The sequence below is a fragment of the Trichomycterus rosablanca genome, chromosome 7 (genome assembly GCF_030014385.1).
Source record: "Trichomycterus rosablanca isolate fTriRos1 chromosome 7, fTriRos1.hap1, whole genome shotgun sequence".
Classification (NCBI taxonomy): domain Eukaryota; kingdom Metazoa; phylum Chordata; class Actinopteri; order Siluriformes; family Trichomycteridae; genus Trichomycterus; species Trichomycterus rosablanca.
In genome coordinates, this window is record NC_085994.1 from 22,938,734 (window position 1) to 22,961,021 (window position 22,288).

The 22,288-nt window shown below is 40.6% G+C and overlaps 1 protein-coding gene across 2 annotated transcripts in view; it reads right to left on the reverse strand.

The window, feature by feature from the left end:
• Nucleotides 1-22,288, reverse strand: part of acot7 (acyl-CoA thioesterase 7) — a 114,603-nt gene that overhangs the window by 51,065 nt on the left and 41,250 nt on the right. For both annotated transcript variants that reach the window (XM_062998532.1, XM_062998531.1), the window contains exons 4-6: nucleotides 17,621-17,712; nucleotides 13,399-13,513; nucleotides 10,691-10,777 (exon numbers count right to left, since the gene is read on the reverse strand). In XM_062998532.1, the coding sequence (XP_062854602.1) occupies nucleotides 10,691-10,777; nucleotides 13,399-13,513; nucleotides 17,621-17,712 (294 nt within the window). The remainder of the gene's footprint in view (nucleotides 1-10,690; nucleotides 10,778-13,398; nucleotides 13,514-17,620; nucleotides 17,713-22,288) is intronic.

Sequence of the window (22,288 nt, forward strand, 5' to 3'; positions counted from 1 at the left end):
CTGTCTTCCAGTCTGAACCTTTAGAAAAGCATTCAGCACTATCTCACTTTCATCTTTTCTAACAGAGAAGCTGTTGGCTGGGTGTAGACAGATAGTGAGAAACAAAGAGAGACAGCTGGCTAGATGTTCAGAGCTTTCTGTGTCTGTTTTTAAGCATCAGAAAAAGTTGGGACAGCATGGAAAATGCAAATAATAAAAATACCTAGAGTTTTGTTTACATTGTACTTTGTTTACATTTACATTTTTATTTGATTGGAGACAGGATGATCCTGAGATATTTCATGTTTTGTCTGCTCAACTTAATTTCATTTATTAATAAACATCCATTCCTGTATTTTAGGCCTGCAATACATTCCAAAAAAAAGTTGGGACAGTAAAGCATTTACCACTTTGTAACGTTGCTATTCCTTTTCACCACACTTAAAAGACGAGGAGACCAAGTGATTTAGTGTTTCAGCTTTTATTTTGTCCCATTCTTCCTGCAAACACGTCTTACGATGTGCAACAGTACGGGGTCGTCGTTGTCGCATTTTTCATTTCAAAATTCTCCACACATTCTCTGTTGGGGACAGGTCAGGACTGCAGGCAGGCCAGTCCAGTACCCATACCCTCTTTTTCCGCAGCCATGCCTTTGTAATGTGTGCAGCGTGTGGTTTTGCATCGTCTTGTTAAAAAATACATGGACGTCCCTGGAAAAGATAACGTCTTGAAGGCAGCACATGTTGCTCTAAGATCTCAATGTACCTTTCTGCATTAATGCTGCCATCACAGAAGTGTAAATGACCTTTGCCAAGGACACTGACACAGCCCCATACCATGACAGACCCTGGCTTTTGGACTTGTTGCTGATAACAGTCTGGATGGTCCTTTTCATCTTTGGTCCAAAAAAAGACTTGGAATGCTGATTCATCTCACAACACACGTTTCCACTGTGTGATGGTCCATCCTAGATGCCTCCGAGCCCAGAGAAGTCGACGCCGCTTCTGGACATGGTTAACATAGGGCTTCCGTTTTTGCACAGTAAAGTTTTAAGTGGCATTTGTGCATGTATTGTAGTGCTTGACAAAGGTTTGCTAAAGTAATCCCTCACCCATGTGGTTATATCAGATAATGTTGAGTGGTGGTTCTTGATGCAGTGCCGTCTGAGGGATCAAAGATCACGGGCGTTCAGCTTAAGCTTGCGCCCTTGGCCTTTACGCACTGAAATTCCTCCCGATTCCTTGAATGGTATATTGATATTATGCACTGTAGAGGGAGAAATATGCAAATACCTTCCAATCTTTCTTTGAGGTTCATTGTTTTTAAACATTTCAATCATTTTCCCACACATTTGTTGACAAATTGGAGATCATCTGATCATCTTTCCTGGATGCTGCTTCGTACCAAACCATGATTACAATCACCTGTTGACATCACCTGTTTGGAATCACATCATTATTTAGTTTTTTCACCTCATTACTAACCCTAAATTGCCCCCCGCCCCAACTTTCTTGGAATGTGTTGCAGGCCTGAAATGCAGAAATTAAAAAAGTAAATGTAAGGAACACTGTGTTTTTATTTTATTTGCATTTTCCATACTGTCCTACTGAGATTGCATTCTGGCTACCATGACAATCATTTTCTGTTAAAGAAAAAAATAAATAAACCAGTGGACAAATCAAATATGCATTATCTTAAACCTGTATATACAGTAAATGCACATTATTCCATACAACTGCCTAAATAATTCATCATTTATTCATAAAGAATATTAGTTCAACAACCTTACTGGTCTCTCCTCTTACGCTGTCACTGAAATGACAGCAATCCATGTGCACTTTGTTTCTGTTCCCCCATGCCCTGTCTGCTCCCCTTGTCTGCAATCTGCTCACTGTCATTGTCTACACCTGTTTCCCATTGTGCCTCTGATTGGTCTGTGTATTCTTTGTTTCTGGCCGAGTATTGCTACTTTGTATGCATACAAAGCTCTTCCTTTGTACGTGTCTCGCCTTTGTATTTTCTGTCCTGTGTCTGAAAACCTAGTGAACTCTCTACATGGACGGCATTTTACGTCATCCTATACTCGCTCCCGAGAAGAAGGCTGTCTAAATTCTTAGATAGCTTAAAATGCTGCCTACTAAGGTGCCTTATTTTGAAGCTATAAACTGACTGAATGACAAGAAAGCATCAGATGACAATCCCAATTCTCCCGATTTAGCAGAGTCAATTTGTCTTCCGCTGCTGAGGGATACCTGATTGCATCCGAGGAGAGCACGCCGCTGCCCACGCCTCTTTCCGACACGTGCACAGTCCTCCTCTTTTCGCCCATGCATTCTGCACAGGCATCTCTTCTGCTAATCAGGGTCCTTACACAGCGTATGATGATCCCACCCACACATAGTCCGGTCGTCCCACCCTCCAGATACGGTGGACAATTAGGTAGCAGGTGGTGCCCAGCCGACCAGTGGCAACACCGAGTTTTGAACCGAGGAGTTCAGCGCAGAATCTCAGTGCTGGTGTGCTAGCGGAATATCCCGCAGCGCCACCTGGGCGCCCCCAGATGTAAATAAATTCTAATTGATTTTTAATACCTATAAAAGGTGCACAAGTGTGATTTATTTGCAAATTAGGGCTTGTCAGTGACAATGTTAGCTGGCATACAAGTGGGTTGTGCCGCCTCAGCCTATTGGTTTGAATAGCCTGAGGCTAACTGTGTTAGCTTAGTAAGTGAAACTGCTGTGAGGTAATAGTTGTAATCGCTGTCTAAGTAGTGTGTCCAAATAATCTGCTCACTAGGTTTTCAGACAGACCCTATGTCTATGATATTACCCTGTTTCTGGTTCTTTTACATGTACACTATATTGCCAAAAGTACTCAGTCACCCATCAAAACCATTGAATTCAGGTGTTCCAATCACTTCAGGTGTATAAAACCAAGCACCTAGGCATGCAGACTGCTTCTACAAACATTTGTGAAAGAATGGGTCACTCTCAGGAGCTCAGTGAATTCCAGCGTGGTACCGTGATAGGATGCCACCTGTGCAACAAGTCCAGTGGTGAAATTTCCTTGCTACTAAATATTCCACAGTCAACTGTCAGTGGTATTATAACAAAGTGGAATGCAAAGCATCGGATGCAGTGGTGTAAAGCACGCCGCCACTGGACTCTAGAGCAGTGGAGACTTGTTCTCTGGAGTGACGAATCGCGCTTCTCCATGTGGCAATCTGATGGACGAATCTGGGTTTGGCGGTTGCCAGGAGAACGGTACTTGTCTGACTGCATTGTGCCAAGTGTAAAGTTTGGTGGAGGGGGGATTATGGTGTGGGGTTGTTTTTTAGGAGTTGGGCTCAGCCCCTTAGTTCCAGTGAAAGGAACTCTTAATGCTTCAGCATACCAAGAGATTTTGGACAATTTCATGCTCCCAACTTTGTGGGAACAGTTTGGGGATGGCCCCTTCCTGTTCCAACATGACTGCGCACCAGTGCACAAAGCAAGGTCCATGAAGACACGGATGAGCGAGTTTGGTGTGGAAGAACTTGACTGGCCTGCACAGAGTCCTGACATCAACACGATAGAAAACCTTTGGGATAAATTAGAGCGGAGACTGTGAGCCAGGGCTTCTCGTCCAACATCAGTGTCTGACCTCACAAATGCGCTTCTGGAAGAATGGTCAAAAATTCCCATAAACACACTCCTAAACTTTGTGGCAAGCTGTTATAGCTGCAAAGGGTGGGCCAACATCATATTAAACCCTATGGATTAAGAATGGGATGTCACTCAAGTTCATATGCGTGTGAAGGCAGACGAGCAAATACTTTTAGCAATATAGTGTGTAGTGATCTCCCGGTTTCGACGTCATTGTGTATCCTGCCTTCTACACTGACCAAGCATTATGTCCAGAGAAAAAGCCCATCTCAGCTGAATAAATTGCTATTATCTTTCTATTGTTTGCACGTCACATTAACTTCTTTCTCAAATCTGCATTGTTCCCTTATCACAAGTTAAAAATTCATTAAGGTTACCTCCCTCCATTCAGCCAATAATTGAATTACCTCAAAATGGCTCAATTTGTCTCTGACCAGTCTTCAACAAGGTCTAATGAATTAGCGTAATTGATTCGAGCCAGCATACCTAAGGCATGTTTAATTGAACACGGTCCCAGGAAAAGAGAGTAAAACAGACAATAAGGGGGAAACTCATAAATCTGGTCTGTAACGTCTTCTCCCTAGGATGTGCGCCTTTCTGACAGCGCTAATATAATGCTGTAATTGAGCCATTCATTTTCTCGCAGTTGCTTTTGTGCTTGTCTCTTAAAAAGAAAGACAGACACAGATATCAACTTTATATTTAGAATAAAACAAAACTAGGAATTTATATGTAAAAATGAATATACATATATTGTGTTGGTCCCCCTTTTGCTGCCAAAACAGCTCTGACTCGTCGAGGCATAGACTCCACTAGACCCCTGAAGGTGTGCTCTTGTATCTGGCACCAAGATGTCAGCAGCAGATCCTTTAACTCCTGTAAGTGGTGAGGTGGGCCTCCATGGATCGGACTTGTTTGTCCAGCACATCCCACAGATGCTCGATTGGATTGAGATCTGGGGATTTTGGAGGACAAGTCAACACCTCAAACTCGTTGTTGTGCTCCTCAAACCATTACTGAACCATTTTTGCTTTGTGGCAGGACGCATCATCCTGCTGAAAGAGGCCACAACCATCAGGGAATACCGTTACCATGAAAGGGTGTACATGGTCTGCAACACTGCTTAGGTAGGTGGTACGTGTCAAAGTAACATCCACATGGATGGCAGGACCCAAGGTTTCCCAGCAGAACATTGCCCAAAGCATCACACTGCCTCCGCCAGCTAGCCTTCTTCCCATAGTGCATCCTGGTGCCATGTGTTCCCCAGGTACGCGACGCACACGCATGTACATCCACGTGATGTAAAGGAAAACATGATTCACCAGACCAGGCCACTTCCATTGCTCCGTGGTCCAGTTCCGATGCTCACATGCCCATTGCTGGCGCTTTCGGCGGTGGACAGGGGTCAGCATGGGCACCCTGACTGGTCTGTGGCTATGCAGCCCCATACGCAACAAACTGCGATGCACTGTGTATTCTGAAACCTTTTTATCAGAACCAGCATTAACTTCTTCAGCAATTTCAGCTACAGTAGCTCGTCTGTTGGATCAGACCACACGGGCCAGCCTTCACTCCCCACGCGCATCAATGAGCCTTGGCTGCCCATGACCCTGCCACCAGTTTACCACTGTTCCTTCCTTTGACCACTTTTGATAGATACTGACCACTGCAGACCTGGAACACCCTACAAGAGCTGCAGTTTTGGAGATGCTCTGACCCAGTCGTCTAGCCATCACAATTCGGCCCTTGTTACACTTGCCCATTAGTGCCCAGAGTACCCAGAGAATCAAAGGTACATAGCAAATTAGAAATCATGCTACTACGCTAAACAATGTGCCAGTGTGGATCTTCTGGCTTCACCTCGTTTTTAGTTCGTGTATACCTGTAGATTAGCGCTGTTTATCTCTGTAGTGAAAACCATCTGGGCCAGAGGTAGCATTTATCATTCATCAGTTCTTAGATTAGTTCTGGCTCTGTAAACAACAAAAAGAACTCCACAAGATCTGCAGCCAGATCTTCTATGACAACGGAGCAATTATGTCCAATTAGGAGAGAGTTTATTTAAATGTAGTACTGTATATCCCCCATTCCTCTCTCGCTCTCTCTCATTAGCGAGGCTGTGTGCATGGCTGGGCCGCTGTTGATGTTGTTGTGTTTATGTAACTCGTTCAGGTCAGTGACTTCCATTTCTCACTCGGTACGTGTTAGCCATGCAAAGGAAGTTACAGGACATGACATTCCAATCTATTCATCCCACGTCTAGCTACGCTGCCTTACAATGTCATGCCCCCGCAGCTTCGTTCATATTCAAATACATGCTAAAAATAATTCTGGTGTGGAGCATATCAAACTCGGAATTCCCCCTCTGAAAGGCTAAGTAATTGTCTCAATCAGTGAGCACTATATTAGGAACACTAAAACACCTACTTATTTACAGATTAGCCATAACATTAAAACCCTTCCTTGTTTCTACACTCACGTCTATTTTATCAGCTCCACTTACCGCACTTTATGGTAGCAGTTCTACAATTACTGACTGTAGTCTATCTCTTTCTCTACATATCTTTTTGTAATCTGCTATCACCCTGTTCTTCAATGGTCAGGACTCTCCCAGGACCACTACAGAGCAGGTATTATTTAGGTGGTGGATGATTCTCAGCACTGCAGTGACACTGACATGGTGGTGGTGTGTTCGTGTGTGTTGTGCTGGTATGAGTGAATCAGACACAGCAGCGCTGCTGGAGTTTTTAAATACCGAGTCCACTCTATTAGACACTCCTACCTAGTTGGTCCACCTCGTAGATGTAAAGTCAGAGACGATCGCTCATCTATTGCTGCTGTTTGAGTTGGTCATCTTCTAGACCTTCATCAGTGGTCATAGGACGCTGCCCACAGTGCGCTGTTGGCTGGATATTTTTGGTTGGTGGACTATTCTCAGTCCAGCAGTGACAGTGAGGTGTTTAAAAACTTTATCAGTGCTGCTGTGTCTAATCCACTCATACCAGCACAACACACACTAACACACCACCACCATGTCAGTGTCACTGCAGTGCTGAGAATGATCCACCACCTAAATAATACCTGCTCTGTAGTGGTCCTGGGAGAGTCCTGACTATTGAAGAATAGCATGAAAGGGGGCTAACAAAGCATGCAGAGAAACAGATGGACTACAGTCAGTAATTGTAGAACTACAAAGTGCTTCTATATGGTAAGTGGAGCTGATACAATGGACAGTGAGTGTAGGATCAAGGAGGTGGTTTTAATGTTATGGCTGATCTGTGTATATCATTATCTAATAAATATAATGATTAGAGACAGCATTGCAGTGCAATGTAATTTAAAAAATCAAATAAGCACAGGTCAGGAGCTGCAGCTGAGATTGGTTCGAATATCACACATAATTACGGTGGCCCGCTGAGTCAAAACACGATAACATTTACAAAACAAACAAAAGCTGACAACACAACAACATTAAGGAAAAACGCAAATACAAAAAGCACAACACAACAACATTAAGGAAAAACACGAATACAAAAAAGACAACACAACGAAATTAAAGAAACACGAATACAAAAAGGACAACACAACGAAATTAAGGAAACACGAATACAAAAGGACAACACAACGAAATTAAGGAAACACGAATACAAAAGGACAACACAACGAAATTAAGGAAACACGAATACAAAATGACAACACAACGAAATTAAGGAAACACGAATACAAAATGACAACACAACGAAATTAAGGAAACACGAATACAAAAGGACAACACAACGAAATTAAGGAAACACGAATACAAAAGGACAACACAACGAAATTAAGGAAACACGAATACAAAATGACAACACAACGAAATTAAGGAAACACGAATACAAAAGGACAACACAACGAAATTAAGGAAACACGAATACAAAAGGACAACACAACGAAATTAAGGAAACACGAATACAAAAGGACAACACAACGAAATTAAGGAAACACGAATACAAAATGACAACACAACGAAATTAAGGAAACACGAATACAAAAGGACAACACAACGAAATTAAGGAAACACGAATACAAAAGGACAACACAACGAAATTAAGGAAACACGAATACAAAAGGACAACACAACGAAATTAAGGAAACACGAATACAAAAGGACAACACAACGAAATTAAGGAAACACGAGTACAAAATGACAACACAACGAAATTAAGGAAACACGAATACAAAATGACAACACAACGAAATTAAGGAAACACAAATTCAAATCCTACAACGGAAATGCTCCCGGTCACTAGAGGGCACCTCTATCATTTTTTATCTGTATGAACATTGCAGCAAAGAAAGCAAGAAGCAGAGCAGCGTAGCGCAGAGAATCTGGATTCGGTTTAACTTTAATGTTCAGCGATATAATTCTTAGTAAAATTGAGCTTTTGATAAATTTATTTCAAACCATTTTCATACAAACACATTAATGTTTCTCACCTACTACAAACTATTTTATATTAATTTTAAATAAAGATCAATAAATCTGATCATTTTATTTTGGAGATGAATTAATCTATGCAGGTCTCGTAATTTTATTTATTAGTATAAACCTCAGTGTTTCCCATTTACTACAAACTTTTTTTAGTTACATTTTTAGTTATATTTTCTTTTAAATTTATAGTTAAGATAAAAAAATGTATGCTCATTGTACTGTACATCTGTATATGTATACATGACAAATAACGGATATATTACCTTATTTCATATAGGATAATTGTAAATTATAGAATTATTTGACATGATTACATTTATTAATGTAAACTATTTTATATATACACATACAGTACATACCCCTCACCTACAAACTTCTTTACATTATTAAATCATTTATTTTAATTTCTAGTTAAGATCAATAATTGTATGATAATTATATTTTACAGGTGTGTCCATTTGTGTCTAAAAATGGTTTGACATTAATCTAATTAAATAATACAAGATTTAGATGTATTTTTTTTTTTTTTTTATAAAAGAAATACATTTTTGTAATGCTTTGTACAAGGTTTGTAATAGGTGAAAGAAACCGATGTATATAAAAATTTGTTTGACATTAATACATCAAATTATATGACACTTTAATGGATTCCTTTTTCTGAAAAAAATGCACAAAATGTTATGAACACGACTCAGTTTTTCCATTAGTTTTTTTTTAAGTAAATAGACGTAATCTTAAAATTAAAATGAAATAACTTTTTAAGTATGTTACCTATTTTCATGTGTAAGAATTCATAAAATAAGTCTTAAGTGTTTTTTCAAGCACTTATTTAAACCAGAATGCCGAATGTCAAACGAATGTTAAATATTAAACTAATGGGCATGAATACATACGCTTAAAATGCTTAATGATAACTAACTAATACATTGTAAATATACTGTTAAAAGGTTTATGACATTAAAACATGTTAAACTGTAAAAGCGTGGCACAGTCTGGTTAAAGCTCAAGTTAGTTGATTTTGCAATTATATTAAAACATTTGGCAAGCTAATTGCTGCCTGATGTTTAAAAAACAAAAAGGTGCTATACAATCAAACCACCGACACTAAAAAGCTCAATTTTATTAAGAATTATATCACTGAACATTAAAGTTAAACCGAATCCAGATTATCTGCACTACGCTGCTCTGCTTCTTGCTTTCTTTGCTGCAATGTTCATACAGATAAAAAATGATAGAGGTGCCCTCTAGTGACCGGGAGCATTTCCGTTGTAGGATTTGAATTTGTGTTTCCTTAATTTCGTTGTGTTGTCCTTTTGTATTTGTGTTTCCTTAATTTCGTTGTGTTGTCCTTTTGTATTTGTGTTTCCTTAATTTCGTTGTGTTGTCCTTTTGTATTCGTGTTTCCTTAATTTCGTTGTGTTGTCATTTTGTATTTGTGTTTCCTTAATTTTGTTGTGTTGTCATTTTGTATTCGTGTTTCCTTAATTTCGTTGTGTTGTCCTTTTGTATTCGTGTTTCCTTAATTTCGTTGTGTTGTCCTTTTTGTATTCGCGTTTTTCTCTAATGTTGTTGTGTTGTCAGCTTTTGTTTGTTTTGTAAATGTTATCGTGTTTTGACTCAGCGGGCCACCGTACATAATAGTCCTTTTAGAGTTTACACAAATTTGTGTGAAAAAACATCAAGTGAGTGGCAGTTCTTTTGGCAGAAACTGTGTAGAGGTCAAAGGAGAATGGCCAGACAGAAAAGCTACTGTGAGCAGCAAAGCATGATTCATTGCAGCTTAAAATGGGATACAACAGCAAAAGACCACAATGCATTTCACTCTTAGTTAAAAACATGAAGCAGAAGCTACAGTAGCTATTTTTACTATTTTATTCATGCATTTTCTCCCATTTACTCCCAATTTAGCATAGCCAATTAGTCTTCCACTGCTGGGGACCCTGATCACAACCAAGAAGGGTATATTTGCCTGACGCACGTTCCCTTCGACCCTTGAGCAGTCTACCGACCACTTCTTTTTTGCCCATACTTTGGTGGATTTGCGTTCTTTCAATTCTGTACAGGCGCCTCAGGCTACTAACCAGGGTCTTTACACAGCGTTGAAGACCCCACCGCCTTTTCAGTCCAGTCTTTTTCCACCCAGCAGACTATTGGCCAATTTCGTCTGCTGCATGCACTGCCAATTGTACCTGCTAGGAAGCACCAGCCGACTGGTAGAAGAGCTGAGAATCAGACTTGGAGGGTTTAGAATCCCAGCGCTGGTGTGCTAGCAGAATATGGGTTCCACCTGGGCATCCTAAATCTTGATTATTGCAGCATGCAGATGGTATAGTGAGTACTTGGTGTGAACAGCATGAATCTGTAAACCCAACCTGCCTTGTGCCAGCAGTAGTGATTGGTAGTGAGGTTGTAAGCAGTGGTTATTAGCAGACAAATACAAACTGGACAGGCTCTTGGTGCTGTGTGGCAAGCAAATCATCTGCTGTGCCACCGTACTGGCCTATTAAGATAAGATCCTTTTAATTAACGCTTTTCATGTATAAATTCAGACGGTATTGGAAGTACACTGAGTAAACTGAACTGTACAGTTACTTACCACCATGCACAAATCCAAGTAGAGTACAATCTGAAGGACCAATGAGGTGAATCAGACTCGACTGGCTGAATCCAACAGTAAAAGGCTCTAAAACACACACACGAACACACACAAAGCGATGAGTGAAAATACCAACTAGATTTTTCTTCATTTACAATTTAGAAATACAACCCAAATCAGAAAAAGTTGGGACAGTATGGAAAAGACATATGTACTATACACCGACCAGGCATAACATTATGACCACTGACAGGTGAAGTGAATAAGTGAACATTTTATCCTCAAAGTTGATGTGTTAGAAGCAGGAAAAATGAACAAGCGTAAGGATTTCAGCCAGTTTAACAAGGGCCGAATTGTGATGGCTAGACGACTGGGTCTGAGCATCTCCAAAACTGCAGCTCTTGTGGGGTGTTCCCCGTCTGCAGTGGTCAGTATCTATCAAAAGTGGTCAAAGGAAGGAACAGTGGTAAACCAGCGACAGGGTCATGGCTCATTGATGCACGTGGGGAGCGAAGGCTGGCCCGTGTGGTTCGATCCAACAGACGAGCTGCTGTAGCTCAAACTGCTGAAGAAGTTAATGCTGGTTCTGATAGAAAGGTGTCAGAATACACAGTGCATCACAGTTTGTTGCATATGGGGCTGCATAGCTGCAGACCAGTCAGGGTGCCCATGCTGACCCCTGATGAAAACGCCACAGTGGGCATGTGAGCATCGGAATTGAATCATGAAGCAATGGAAGAAGGTGGCCTGGTCTGATGAATTACATTACATTTACATCACGTGGATAACCAGGTGCGTGTGTGTCGCTTACCTGGGGAACACATGGCACCAGGATGCACTATGGGAAGAAGGCAAGCCGGCAGAGGCAGTGTGATGCTTTGGGCAATGTTCTACTGGGAAACCTTGGGTCCTGCCATCCATGTGAATGTTACTTTGACACGTACCACCTACCTAAGCATTGTTGCAGACCATGTACACCCTGTCATGGAAACGGTATTCCCAGATGGTTGTGGCCTTTTTCAGCAGGATAATGCACCTTGACACAAAGCAAAAATGGTTCAGTAATGGTTTGAGGAGCACAACAACGAGTTTGAGGTGTTGACTTGTCCTCCAAATTCCCCAGATCTCAATCCAATCGAGCATCTGAGTGATGTGCTGAACGAACAAGTCCGATCCATGGAGGCCCCACCTCACAACTTAGAGGAGTTAAAGGATCTGCTGTTAACATCTTGGTGCCAAATGCCACAGCACATCTTCAGGGGTCTAGTGGAGTCAATGCCTTAACGAGTCAGGGCTGTTTTGGCAGCAAAAGAGGGACCAACACAATATTAGGAAGGTGGTCATAATGCTATGCCTAATCGGTGTAAATGTATTGATTTAGAAAAACACATTTCTTAAGTTCAGGTTTGTAAATTTGGATATGGATACATACCTTTTGTCTGTCTTTCTGCAAGCATTCAGAAAAGAGTAAAGAACAAAAAAAAAATTGACTTGTTGGTTTACAAAATTTCATGTTTTGTCTGCTCAACTTCATTTCATTTATTAATAAACCTCCGTTTCTGCATTTCAGGCCTGCTACACATTTCAAAAAAAGTTGGGACGGGGGCAATTTAGGACTAGTAATGAGGTGAAAAAACTAAATAATGATGTGATTCTGAACTCGTGATCTACGATCCCTCAGACAGCACTGCATCAAGAACCACCACTCAACAATAGTTGATATAACCACATGGATGAGGGATTACTTTGGCAAACCTTTGTCAAGCACTACAGTACAGAGTTACATGCACAAATGGCACTTAAAACTTTACTGTGCGTAAAGAAGCCTAATGTTAACCATGTCCAGAAGCGGCGTCGACTTCTCTGGGCTTGGAGGCACCCAGGATGGACCATCACACAGTGGAAACATGTATTGTGGTCAGATGAATCAGCATTCCAGGTCTTTTTTGGAAAAAATGGACGCTGTGTGCTCCGGACCAAAGATAAAAAGGACCATCCAGACTGTTATCAGTAACAAGTCCAAAAGCCAAGGTCTGACATGGTATGGGGCTGTGTCAGTGCCCTTGGCAAAGGTCATTTACACTTCTGTGATGGCAGCATTAATGCAGAAAAGGACATTGAGATCTTAGAGCAACATGTGCTGCCTTCAAGACGTCATCTTTTCCAGGGACGTTCATGCATTTTTAACAAGGTGATGCAAAACCACATGCTGCACACATTACAAAGGCATGGATGCGGAAGAAGAGGGTACGGGTACTGGACTGGCTGGACCTGTCCCCAGTAGAGAATGTGTGGAGAATTTTGAGTAAATGTAAGAAACTGTTTTTTTTTATTGTTTGCATTTTTCGTGCTGTCCCAACCTTTTTTTTTACTGAATTTGGCTGTGCATTGATGCTGGTCAAGAAAGCCTCAATTGAGGCTTGAACTGTTCCGGTTCATTCCAAAGCTGTTCAGTGCTACTGATGTCAGTACTCTGTGCAGGCCACTGAGGTTTCTTTAAACTAAGCTTTTCTTCATGTCTTTATAGACCTTGTTTTGTGCACAGAAACATTCATGCTGGAACATGTTGTTGGAAGCCTATAATTTCTTTATATAATTGACTTATCAGACCTGATAGCAATTGTTGTGGCAGAAACACAAGAATTCAATAAAGTTTCAGAGAGTTTCATGTAAATGTATGAAATATGTATAGAGAGAGAGGTTTTTACCAGGGAGAGAAACTGGTGTGATGATCTCGCCGTTCCGCTGTTTCGTCTCGATTCGTTCAAGCTTCTGAGCCTCGTACCTCTTTTTACCCCGCTCCTCCTGTTCAGGCCTGGAGTACTGAAATAAATACAACCACACTGAGATCAAATGGCACTGTAAACTTGCATAACTTGAGAAAGCATAGGTTTCATGTTTGTGTTCATATCCTAATATATTAAACAATAAGAATCATTAAATGTAAAATAAGATGTTGTATAAAGCAGTTTAAAAAAAAAAAAAACTCCAAATCAGTTTCTTACATTTACTTTGACTTTTATTTGATTGCAGACAGGATGAACCTGAGATATTTCATGTTTTATCTGCTTAACTTCATTTCATTTATTAATAAACATCCATTCCTGCATTTCAGACCTGCAACACATTCCAAAAAATTTTGGACAGTAAAGCATTTACCACTTTGCATGTTGCCATTCCTTTTCACCACACTTAAAAAACGTTTTGGCACCGAGGATACCAAGTGATTTAGAGTTTCAGCTTTTATTTTGTCTCATTCTTCCTGCAAACACGTCTTAAGATGTGCAACAGTATGGGGTCGTCGTTGTCACATTTTTCGTTTCAAAATTCTCCACACATTCTCTGTTGGGGACAGGTCAGGACTGCAGACAGGCCAGTCCAGTACCCGTACCCTCTTCATCCGCATCCATGCCTTTGTAATGTGTGCAGCATGTGGTTTTGCATCATCTTGTTGAAAAATGTATGAACGTCCCTGGAAAAGATGACGTCTTGAAGGCAGCATATGTTGCTCTAAGATCTCAATGTACTTTTCTGCATTAATGCTGCCATCACAGAAGTGTAAATGACCTTTGCCAAGGGCACTGACACAGCCCCATACCATGACAGACTCTGACTTTTGGACGTGTTGCTGATAACAGTCTGGATGGTCCTTTTTTTTTTTTTGGTCAAGAGCACACAGCGTCCATTTTTCCTAAAAAGACCTGATTCATCTGACCACAATACACGTTTCCACTGTGTGATGGTCCAATTCTAGATGCCTCTGAGCCCAGAGAAGTCGACGCCGCTTCATGTTTAACATAAGACTTCTTTTTTGCACAGTAAAGTTTTAAGTGGTATTTGTGCATGTAACTCTGTATTGTAGTGCTTGACAAAGGTTTGCCAAAGTAATCCCTCACCCATGTGGTTATATCAGCTATTGTTGAGTGGTGGTTCTTGATGCAGTGCCGTCTGAGGGATCAAAGATCACGGGTGTTCAGCTTAAGCTTGTACCCTTGGCCTTTACACACTGAAATTTCTCCCTTCATTTAATGATATTATGCACTGTAGAGGAAGAAATATGCAAATCCTTTCCAATCTTTCTTTGAGGTTCATTGTTTTTAAACATTCCAAAATTTTTCTCACACATTTGTTGAAAAACTGGAGATCCTCTGATCATCTTTGCTCATCAAAGACTCAGCCTTTCCTGGATTACAATCACCTGTTTGGAATCACATCATTATTTAGTTTTTTCACCTCATTACTAGCCCTAAATTGCCCACGTCCCAACTTTTTTTTGGAATGTGTTGCAGACCTGAAATGCAGGAATGAATGTTTATTAACAAATGAAATGAAGTTGACCAGACAAAACATGAAATATCTCAAGTTCATCCTGTCTGCAATCAAATAAAAGTCAAAGTAAATGTAAGGAACACTGTTTTTATTTTACTTTGACTTTGCCCCTGTGCACAAAGCCAGGTTTATAAATATACACTTAACATACAATGCCGTATACGTTATATGTTAATTCAGTTTTATAAAAACATATGCTTTATCTGACATGAGGCCACAAAGAAAAGTTGAAATTTTGTAGGGAAGAGCCTGCAGATTATGCACAACACATTACGTAATGCCATCATTAGAGTACAAACCCCTTCAAGCACTCCAACTGCCACTAATGAGCTGAGAGTAAGTGTCCTGAAGATCCAAATGACCTTGTACTCGTTTCAGCCGCTCCGAGAACCACAGTGACATTCCGAAAAACTGACATTCTTCAAATTAAATACAGCTGTTTCAAACCATTTCATTTTTCTCATATCTCATAATAACTCCAGTGAGCAGAGCAGTCAGAGCTGAATTAAAGAATTTTTATAAAAATTCATATAATATTAATATAAATTAATAATCATTATTTAGGAAAATTATTACATTTAAATTATGTTCTTTCTTTTTTTTTTTCTTCCCTTTTTCTCCCTTTTAGCGCGTCCAATTGCCCGATTGCGTCATGCTTCCTCTCCACCAACCACCTCTGCTCTGATTGAGGAGAACGAAGCTAACCCACACCCCCTCCGACATGTGGGCAGCAGCCGTGTGCATCTTCTCACCTACACTTTGACGAGTGCAGTGCAGCTTTGCGTTGTGTATGGAGAGACACACCCAAAGAGCACTCTTTTCTCATCTCTGTGCAGGCGCCACCAATCAGTCAGCAGAGGTCGTAATTGCACCAGTCATGAGAGAGAGACCCTATCCAGCTTAGTCCCACCTATCTGAACAACAGGCCAATCGTTGTTCATGTAGCCGCTCAGCCTTAGCCGACAGGTAGAGCTGAGATTCGATACGATGTATTCGAGATCCAGCTCTGGTTCCAGCGTGTGTTTTTACCGCTGCGCCACCTGAGTGGCAATGATGTTCTTTCTAAAGGTAATTTTTCTATTTTAACTACTTACTGTAATGTAGCAATTATGTAACTGATGCTATATTGTCTCCAATAAATCAAAATTCAAACAACATGGTTTCAATCTTACTGATCTCATTCAAAATCCTGTTCTAAATTGTTCCCAATATTTATTTATTTAGATGTTTTATGTCACACTTACACAATGGTTATATTAATGGCAGGAAAGATATGTAATATTTATGTTATGTTAGACCTTGTTGTCTATAGACTTTGATGTTTTAGTAGGCTGTTTTTAGATACATTCTAAAATTTTGTCATGACATTGAGGGTTGTTTTTATTTTGGCTTGATTACAAATGTTCCTCAAGTCTGTATTTAGAGCCGCTCAAGTGGCGCAACGATAAAACACGCTAGCACACCAGAGCTGAGATTTCGAATACATTGTATGTATGGGCGGCTGCATGGACAACGATTGGCTGTTGTTCATAGGGTAGGACAAGCCGCAGAGGGACTCCTTATATCTGAGCGAATTATGACCTCTGCTGGCTAGTTGATGGCATCTGCACAGAGTCAAGGGATAGTGCTGATCAGGGTGTGGCTCTCCGTGCACAAAGCTGATCGGCATATGAAATTACCTAATGCAAGTGAAAAGATGCAGTCGGCTGGCCGCTCAGAGCTGAGATCTCGAATACATCGTATCGAATCTCAGCTCTGCCTTGCCGGCTAAGGCTGAGCGGCCACATGAACAACGATTGGCCCGTTGTTCAGATGTGCGGGACTAAGCCGGATGTGGTCTCTCTCTGTCAGACTGGTGCAATTACGACCTCTGCTGATTAGAGGCGCCTACACAGAGATGAGGAAAGAGTGCTCTTAGGGTGTGTCTCTCCATACACAACGCTAGTTGGCACAACACTAGTCAATGTGTGAGTGACAAGATGCATGCGGCTTGCTGCCCACATGTCGGAGGGGGCGTGGGTTAGCTTTGTTCTCCTCGGTCAGAGCAGAGATCGGCATAGGCGGAGAGGAAGCATGATGCAATTGGACAATTGGACGCGCTAAAGTGGGAGAAAAAATAAGGGGTGAAAATGCATTTTTTTAAAAAGATGCAGTTGGCTACTGCTCACATTTTGGGAGTCAGCTCCAGTAGAGAGAAAGCATAACGCAATTGGGTATAAATTGGACGCGCTAAAATCGGGAGAAAATGCATTAAAAAAAAGTCTGTATTTAGGACATTTAGTCAGTATGTGTTCGATAGAAATAGGTCCAAATTCCCAATAATTCAACATGTGAAATGATGATTTGGCCCTGCTATGAGGTGACCTGAATCACTGTCCATAAATCTGTCTGGAAGAGTGTTTTTCGCCACCACCACATGGTTACAGAGCTTAATACTAAACTGTGTACAAGATTTTTAATAATCTTGTTTGAGGTGATTTAGCCATCTGGTGTGTCGAGTTACCGAAAGCATGCATACAAAAACAACATGGTATATTATAAGAGATAAAGTATGTTTAAGAGGAAGTGTGGTAAAATGTTAAGTGTTGTGAAGAGATTTACCTCTATGGCTGGGACTTCAATAATTCGGTCCACGTTTTGAAGTGAGATGGGGACATACCATAGTGTTGCCTTGTTGGTCATCTTCTTGGAACCTGTAAAAAGCAGAGATATATGTAAAAAGTGGGCTTAGAAAATGTCCAGTCAAACTGAAACAGAAAGGGATTTGCATATTTCTCCCTCTACAGTGCATAGTATCATTAAACGTGCATAAAGAATTTCAGTGCATAAAGGGTAAGGGTACAAGCCTAAGATGAACACCTGTGATCTCCGATCCCTTAGACGGCACTGCATCAAGAACCCTCATTCATAAATAGCTGATATAACCACATGGGTGAGGGATTACTTTGGCAAACCTTTGTCAAGCACTACAATACAGAGTTACATGCACAAATACCACTTAAAACTTTACTGTGCAAAAAAAGAAGCCTTATGTTAAACATGTCCACAAGCAACATCAACTTCTCTGGGCTAGGAGGCATCTGGGATGGACCATCACACAGTGGAAACGTGTATTGTGGTCAAACGAATCAAGATTCCATTCTTCCTTTTTTGGAAGAAATAAACACAGTGTGCTCCGGACCAAAGATGAAAAGGACCGTCCAGACTGTTATCAGCAACAAGTCCAAAAGCCAGGGTCTGTCATGGTATGGGGCTGTGTTACTGACTTTAGTCCATCTGTTTCTCTACATACTTTTTAGCCTGATTTCACCCTGTTCCTCAATGGTCAGGACCACCACAGAGCAGGTATTATTTAGGTGGTGGATCATTCTCAGCACTGCAGTGACACGGTGGTGGTGTGTTAGTGTGTGTTGTGCTGGTATGAGTGGATCAGACACAGCAGCGCTGCTGGAGTTTTTAAATACCATGTCCACTCACTGTCCACTCTATTAGACACTCCTACCTAGTTGGTCCACCTTGTAGATGTAAAGTCAGAGACGATCGCTCATCTATTGCTGCTGTTTGAGTTGGTCATCTTCGAGACCTTCATCAGTGGTCACAGGACGCTGCCCACAGGGCGCTGTTGGCTGGATATTTTTGGTTGGTGGACTATTCTCAGTCCAGCAGTGACAGTGAGGTGTTTAAAAACTCCAGCAGCGCTGCTGTGTCTTATCCACTCATACCAGCACAACACACACTAACACACCACCACCATGTCAGTGTCACTGCAGTGCTGAGAATGATCCACTACCCAAATAATACCTACTCTGTGGTGGTCCTGGGAGAGTCCTGACCATTGAAGAACAGCATTAAAGGGGGCAAACAAAGTATGCAGAGAAAAAGATGGACTACAGTCAGTAATTGTAGAACTACAAAGTGCTTATATATGGTAAGTGGAGCTGATAAAATGGACAGTGAGTGTAGAAACAAGGAGGTGGTTTTAATGTTATGGCTGATCGATGTAGATGGATGGATGGATGGACGGATAGATAGATAAATAGATAAACTTTATTGCTCAGTACAAGTACAAGGCAACGACATGCAGTTAGCATCTAGTGTGGGGTCCCTAATGATGCTGCATGCTCTGCTAAAATACTTATAGAGTCACTTGAATGTTCCATCCATGTTCCTCTACATGTCTTTAATCTCCAACATTTCACTTTGAAAAGAGACACTAAAAATTATTTTAAACTGAATAGCGAGCACTTAATAAATGCAATTACTATTCGCTGTGGGTGGTCCAGAACGCTTTTTCAAAAGCCAATCTTCCAACATATTTCTGGCAAAGTGGGCTGCTAGCTACTTTGGTTGTCATGGAGACTTCTCCCATCGAAGCTCTTTAGCTCTTTCTAAAGTGCAAGTGAGGCTATTTTGAGTCGACTGTGTTTGTGGCAGTGGAGTGATTTCGGAAGGGAAAAAAGCTTTGTGTGAAGTGTGAGAAACACTAATGAACTGTACACACAGAATAACTAAACCTTAAAAATTTATTAATATAATAAAAACGTCTCAGTAAACAGAGTAAAAATATTTATTGACACATATAAGCAAGTTTGAGAACATAAGTTGACAGAGTGAAAAACATCTAGTTTTCTTGACAAATGTCATTAAACCCTTCAAGCTTCAATCTTTGATGGAACATCCTTTAAGCAAAAGCTTCCACCTCATTTTTGGCTAATTGGTGCCTTTCTTTAAATCTGAAGCCTACAAAGGCCACTGCTTGATATTCCAGAACTGACTTGGAAGTGTGATTGATATCATTGCTTAAAAGTTTATTTAGGTAGCTTTAAAAACACGCTAGCCCACCAGTGCTGAGATCTTGAACTCTTGCGTTTAAATCTTAGCTCTGCTACCTGCTGGCAGAGGTGGAGATTAAACCAGCAACCTTCCACTGTCTAGTCAAGTAGCTTAACAGCTGAGCTACCATAGCCTTCTTGTCCTACCCTAGTGACTAGCTGACCTGACCAATGCCATTTGACTAAACAGACACAGGCACTCCAAGGAAAATATAGACACTATTATAACCTTCAAAGCAGGCGCCAACTCCAAATTTATGCGTAGGTTTTAAAATGAATCATCCGACAAGCTCAAGGTGGGATATTCATGTACATGCAGTGGTACCTTGTAACTCGACGTCCCCTAAACTTGAAATCTTTGAAACTCGACGCCCTTCATCGAGAAATTCGTACCCTTTAACTCGTATGCGCGACTGTCGCTTTGTTTAGCTTTTTTTAAATGTATTTATTTAATTATTTTCAAATTAACAAAGAACAGCCGCTTTGTTCATCGCTCGGCTTGTACGGTGCAGTAAGACGTCATCAAAGTGCAAACATGAGAAGCATCTACATTTGTGTGGAGTAACTGTCAAATTCACTCTGAAAGCACTACATGTATTTATCTGGATTTTTCTTCTGTGTCACTTTTAAACTTGTGTTAAAGCTCGAGGTGCTGAGAAATTGTGAGAATCAGCTTTTCCAAGAGTCTAAAATGCTTATCATTAAAAAAAAGCTTAATGTGACTTAATGTATTAAAAGAACGACACAGGAACACTGAACCTCTCTTAATTATTACTGCTCATAAGTTCTCTCCACTAATGAAATTTCTTTGCTCATTTTAGTACAATAAGTCATGTTAAGCTTTGTGCACTGCCACACTTCATAGGAAATAATGGCACAGCAGCGCAAAAGCAATTTTGCCTCTTTTCATGTGAAGGCGCCTTTACTGAACTCGCTAAGGAATCTGGTAGGGGTCTTCGACGCTGTTTAAAGACTTTGGTTAGTAGCCCAAAGCACCTGAACAGAAAGTGAACACTCATAAACTGAATGATGTTTGTGTTTTGACACACCTCCCTCAACATCTACAGAATCAGTTGGGAGTTAACCAAGTAGTGTTTTTAGCTGCTTTAGACTTTGACAACCGAGATGTGATCACGTGTGTAGAGAAGCACACTTTGCATTGATTATGGAAACCCCAAAAGGGACTAAATGCACCCAATATGTAAACACATACATTAAACACTGCCCGCACACTACACTACAGAAGAATCTGTTACACTAACGTAATTGCTGTATGATAGCTAGGACCGCCTCGCTACGCAAATAAAGAATGTTAATTCGCTAAACACAAACCTTACATTTTGAATTTTACAGCGAATTGCATATTACACAGGAAACAGCTCATTTCATGGTCCGTGACACAATTTTTACGTCCGTGAATTCATAAACTATAGAGTCAAAACTGACCATAAACTTTCTGAACAAATGATCTTAAAACATGACAACTTTAAAACAATCTCTCATTTTCTGGGAAGGCATTGCACAAAAATCTAGAAGTGTGTCTTTGTGCCCACTCATTTGTGACTAAAAAGCAATTGTGAGGTTAGGCACTGGCTCACAATCGGCTTTCCATTTAATTTCAATTAACGCTTAATGAAGTTGAGGTCTGGTCTCTGCAGGCCACTGGAATTACTTCATGCTAAATTCATCAGGCCATGTCTATATGGATATTACTTTATTCATAGGGTCACAGTCATGCTGGAACAGGCCTTTATTAAACACAAAGTCTACACTATATGGCCAACAGTACACATTATACATATACACTAACATACGGACTTACTGTTATCTAGGGGCAATTCAGAGTAGTCAAGTCACTCTTTGCTTGTTTTGGCAGATGGGAGGAAAGCAAAATCAATGTGAGGATCAATCTTAAGCGCAATTGTGTCGCCCAGATCAACTACTACATTTTCTTTTACAGTTTGGTTGACTTTTTGGTTGACACTACTGGAAACATAAATCACTGAGGTATAAAGTGCATTTGTGTATAATGTGTATCATGTTTTTTTGAGAGGTGGTTTTTCATTGACCTTGGTGGAAAAAAGGTAAGGCCTCAATGATGTAATCAAGTATTTTGTGCAGAATACAATAAATGGCTAAAAGTATTTGGAGACCCAACCATGAGTCTGTTGGACATCCCATTTCAAAAACAAATGGCATTAAAGTAGTGACTTCTATGTGATCTTTTAGCTATAACAACACACACAAAGGTGAGAAGCTTGGGGGTTCTAGGTCATAGAAACTTGTGGTGATCAGGGATGTTGGGTTGCTTTTGTTGTGCCTCTTTTCTAGGGCTGCAACTATCGATTATTTTTGTAATCGAGTATTCTATCGATTATTTCAGAGATTAATCGAGTATTCGGATGAGAAATACTTTTGCTTTAATAAAGAGCAAGAA